The sequence below is a fragment of the Frankliniella occidentalis genome, unplaced genomic scaffold (assembly GCF_000697945.3).
Source record: "Frankliniella occidentalis isolate FOCC.00 unplaced genomic scaffold, Focc_3.1 Scaffold349, whole genome shotgun sequence".
NCBI classification, from domain to species: Eukaryota; Metazoa; Arthropoda; class Insecta; order Thysanoptera; family Thripidae; genus Frankliniella; species Frankliniella occidentalis.
In genome coordinates, this window is record NW_026267472.1 from 110,818 (window position 1) to 115,186 (window position 4,369).

General features: G+C 44.8%; 1 protein-coding gene across 1 annotated transcript in view; it reads right to left on the minus strand.

Moving 5' to 3' along the window:
• Positions 1-1,839, minus strand: part of LOC127751118 (uncharacterized) — a 5,527-nt gene extending 3,688 nt beyond the window's left edge. The window contains exons 1-4 of the mRNA XM_052274192.1: positions 1,749-1,839; positions 1,159-1,341; positions 380-1,068; positions 8-298 (exon numbers count right to left, since the gene is read on the minus strand). Of these exons, the coding sequence (XP_052130152.1) occupies positions 8-298; positions 380-1,068; positions 1,159-1,341; positions 1,749-1,839 (1,254 nt within the window). The remainder of the gene's footprint in view (positions 1-7; positions 299-379; positions 1,069-1,158; positions 1,342-1,748) is intronic.
• Positions 1,840-4,369: the final 2,530 nt, after the last annotated feature.

Below are 4,369 nucleotides of genomic sequence, written 5' to 3' on the forward strand. Positions count from 1 at the left end.
AAACTACAGCAATGTCAGCCGCAGAGCTTTGAAACAGTGTATTTATAGATGTCAATTCTCGTAAAATCGGCTTGAGGAATGCTAGGTACAAGAGATGGGAGCCATCTTCATGAAGGGCGGCGAGCTGGTGCGCCATCGGGCATTTCTTTTTCTCTGGATCGGCGTCCGCTGCTTGCCGGAACAGGTGGCGCAGTTCAGAGTACTGCAGCAAATGCGACTTTACGGCGCCATACCAGGACAACCACCGTGTCGTAGCCAGCTTGACAAGAAGTGGTGGCTTTTGCCCATCGGTGAGTGCCTGAATAAAAAATTGTAACAGAAAATTTGTTAGCAATTTGTTTTTACTTGATTATGAATAAAACTATTTGGAATAAATTACCTTGTACTCCCTTTCATATTGCACCTTCCTCAAAGCACTGTGGGAGAACCAGTTCCTTGATTCTCTTATCAAATATCCAAGTGAAGAAGGAAAGGCCACACTGGCCTTGCTGGCACATTTGTCTAGGCCATGGCACACACACTTCACAAGGTGTAAATTGGGGCACTCGTTCTGCTTAAGTAAGGAAAACACTGAATGGTGTGCACCACAGAGATTAGCAGCTCCATCAGTGCCCAGAGCAAGAATCTTCTTTATGTTAAGGCCTATTTTCTTTAAAAATTCTTTAATCACATTGTATAAGATTGTAGCAGTGCACTCAGGTGTTTCCACAAGTCCCAGGAAGTCCAAAATCATGCACTTATGTTTGTGGCTGTAGTATTTAATCATAATAGCTAAATGCTTCATTGTTGTTGTGTCGGTAGACTCATCAATTATGAGGGAGAACCAACACCAACAATCGCCGACATCTTTGACTAAATCCCTCTGCATGCAGGGAGAAATGACTTTGCAGATTATTTTGGAGCACTTAGTTCGGTGCAACTTCAAAGGTGGCTGTCTATTTCCTTCAGAAGAGATGCAATTGATGATCTCGCCTAAGTGGTCGATAGTTCTAACGCTGCTGTGACAAGCCACATGCGCCGCTAATACCAGATCCCTTTCTTTTGATTCTTTGGTTTTGACCCTAAAACCTAGTACCAGAATATGAGACATAAGTAAAACATACAGAAATCTGACGGGCGAAAAATAAACTATTAATCATGTTTCGAAAGATAGCGTACCGTAGTTAGTAAGAGTACTAGCCCTGTTCGTTGGCACGGCAGCCGCATTCTTCTTATGTTTGTCTGTAACCAAATGATCCTTAAGTCCATCCCTGTGTGCCCGGAGTGGACAGCTGCATAACTTGCACCATGCTTCGGGCATTCCTAAGTCTTGGAGGTGTTGAGGGGTTTCCGAGATCCAGCCTACACGAGGAGTGACACAAATTTATAGAAAAAATACACAACTTATAGATTACAGACACTGGCAACCGACCAGGTTGCAGGTTAGGTTGTACTTACGTCGCCCCCGAACAAGAATAACGGATATGAAAACCCCACGAGTGAAATAACCGATCTGCATACGCGCCATTTTTCGGTAGACTTTACCCGTTACCCAGCCGTTAAGGAATTAAGTTTTTCAATTTCATCTAACTACATTTTTTTCATGATGACCTGTAGTGTCTATACACGTGCATATTGTTTCTGAAATCAATGTTTATATGCGCTGTTAAGAGCTTATAAGTTAACCCAAAATTTCGTGGTTTGCAGATCGGTTATTTCACTCGTGGGGTTTTCAGATCCGTTATTCTTGTTCAGGGGCGACGACTTACTGGCAAATTCCGGAACTTTTTCCCAATCTTTGTTATAGTGTCTTGTATACTTGGTATATCTACCTCTCACCCGAGGTGTCTTGCCCACCATGTTCGATCCTTTGAACCTCGCGCACTTTCAATGACGAATTGCAATCAGTGTGGCATAGAACCTTGCCTGAATGTGAAACTGTAAACGGCTGTGCTGTCGTAGCCTTTGCGCACGTCTGGTACGGTCTGCTGGTCGGCGGTGACCAGTGCAGCCAACAAAGTAACAAGAAAACGAGACAAAGTATCGTAAATTCCGCCGAGACGGGATTTCCGCCCATTTTCCGCCTTGTCATGTCCGTTTTCCGCCCAAATTGCGGTTTTCCGCCACCTCAAAATTTGATCCGCCAGTTGACCTCGCTGGTCCGCCCAAATGGCGGAAAACCGCCCAATCTGGCAGCCCTGTGCCCCGCACACAGTTGAGGTTTTTAAATCACGTAACAATAGAAGGCGAGCTAGGGCCATCCAACCGTTCGAAATATAAAAATGTTGGGGCAGTTTTCATCCAAAATCGTATACCTGGAAAGCACTATTACAACCCAAGACTCGAAGTTAAGAGATATACGGCTTGCCGAACTGTCGAGCCGCCAAGAGAGATTAGACTTCCTTGAATCGGAGTGACGAGATTTTACCTTTCTGGATTGTGCGGGAAAGTGCGTATTATTTTGCTCGCTACCCAAATAAGTGGTCTCAAATGTATTTTTCCACCGTTTTTCAAAACTCACTCGTGTCATAAAATTATTTACATTTGTTCCAGGAATGTTCTTGAGCAATCTTTTCTGCCGGCTATTTGGGGGGGGGGGGGGACCCTTCAACTTTATGCACGATAATGCGCCTATTCATACTGCAAATATAGTGGAGGAATGGTTTGACGGCAAGGACAATACTATAAAAATACTGTGGCTCCCATACTCCCCGGATTGTAATCCCATCGAAAACTTTTTTGGGTTGATTGCTTCGGAGTGGGACAACCGCAATGAGCGGACAGTTGAGGAGCTCGAGCAGCACGGTGCTGAAGTTTTCGTTTCTGTGGCCCGGGGGCCACAAACATTTTCAGCGCGCTGTCTTCATCAATGCCACTCCGCATTCAGGGTGTCATTGACGGTAATGGTGGCCCAACAAAGTATTAGTCAACTTTTCCTTTGTTGCATCACTCTGCACAGCTTGAATGCGACGTGCACTGAAAAGATTACAATTACTTACTTTGTAATTTACTCCATGGGTGGCGGATAAAAACATACAATCGTAACGACTCGTTGCACATAGCAGTTTTCTTGATTTTTTGCTGACCACCAGGAGTGACACAGTGGACAATTGGACTTAAATAAACATTCGATTAGTCAGAGTTACGCATCCTCACAGTAGAAAAGGCATGGCATGACTCACTCTTGTGTTCTTTAGTTCAAAAGTTTGCGCGCATGCCATGGTGACTCTGAAAAACATAAACAAATCTGGCCAATTGCTTATTGGTATCAGTATGACTAGGGCTACAAAGTAGGGATTTGATTGTATCTTCTAGCATAGCGAGAAGTCAAAGCGAGAAGGCGGTGACATGGCGTCTACTTGTGCTCCTTGTGAAAAATGCATCAAAAACACAGAGAAGTCAATAAATTGTGAAGGAAAATGCAAGAGATTTTTCCTCAAAAGCTGTGTGAGAATGAGTGATGAGGTCTACCAGAAATTTTGCAGTGACAACACTCAAAAGTGGTACTGTCGCCGGGAAGACTGTGCTGACCAACCTAACCTTAAAAATCTCGTGGAGCTACTGAGCAGGAAAATTAATGACAGCACTGAAAGCCTTAGAAAAGAAATCGAAGACATGTCTAAAAGTCAGGAATTCATTTCGGAGAGATACGAAACTGTGAAACACGATGTAGTAAGCCCCCCGGTGGCACCAGATCCCGTAGCATTAAGTCGGTTCGCCCGGCCCCGCAGCGCAGCGATCGGTCATAGGACACCCCCACCCTACCCCTCCCCCCACACGGCTCCGCCAGCGGCCCGGCTGGCTGGAGGCTGGAGGAGAGGAGGGGGGACGGGGAGGGGCGTGGGGACTGCGTAGACTGCGACGTGCGACAAGAGCGAGATGCGAGAACGGCTACGGCGAGCGAGGCAAGACAGGGGGGAAGCTGCCGGTAAATGAATGGCCTAAAAGATTTCAGAATATTTACGTGCATCATAACAATGCAACTCTAGAATCACGACACCATGATATTATTTTATGGTCGACGAAAGTGTAAGTTTATTAAAATGTACAATGATCATGCGCCACCTGTGTGTAGATAGAGGTTAATTTAATTTTGCTTGCTTCGCCAGGTCCTTTTTTTTTCTTTTGGTGTCTGAATAGACCTTGTTAGTATCAGCACATACAGAGTGCACTCTACACATCATGTAGAACGTTATCACACTGGCTGTCAACGCCTTATTGTGGTCCGTACAGCCTACTCTCTGGACCTCAACACCAGTCAGCTTGTCCAGAGTCTCAAACAGCAGCATAGTGTGTAGGGAAGGAAAAAAACCGGTTTTTTTTTAAATCGAAGGAAAAAAACGTTTTTTACCAGGAAAAAAACGGAAAAAAACCAAAAATTTGGGAAAAA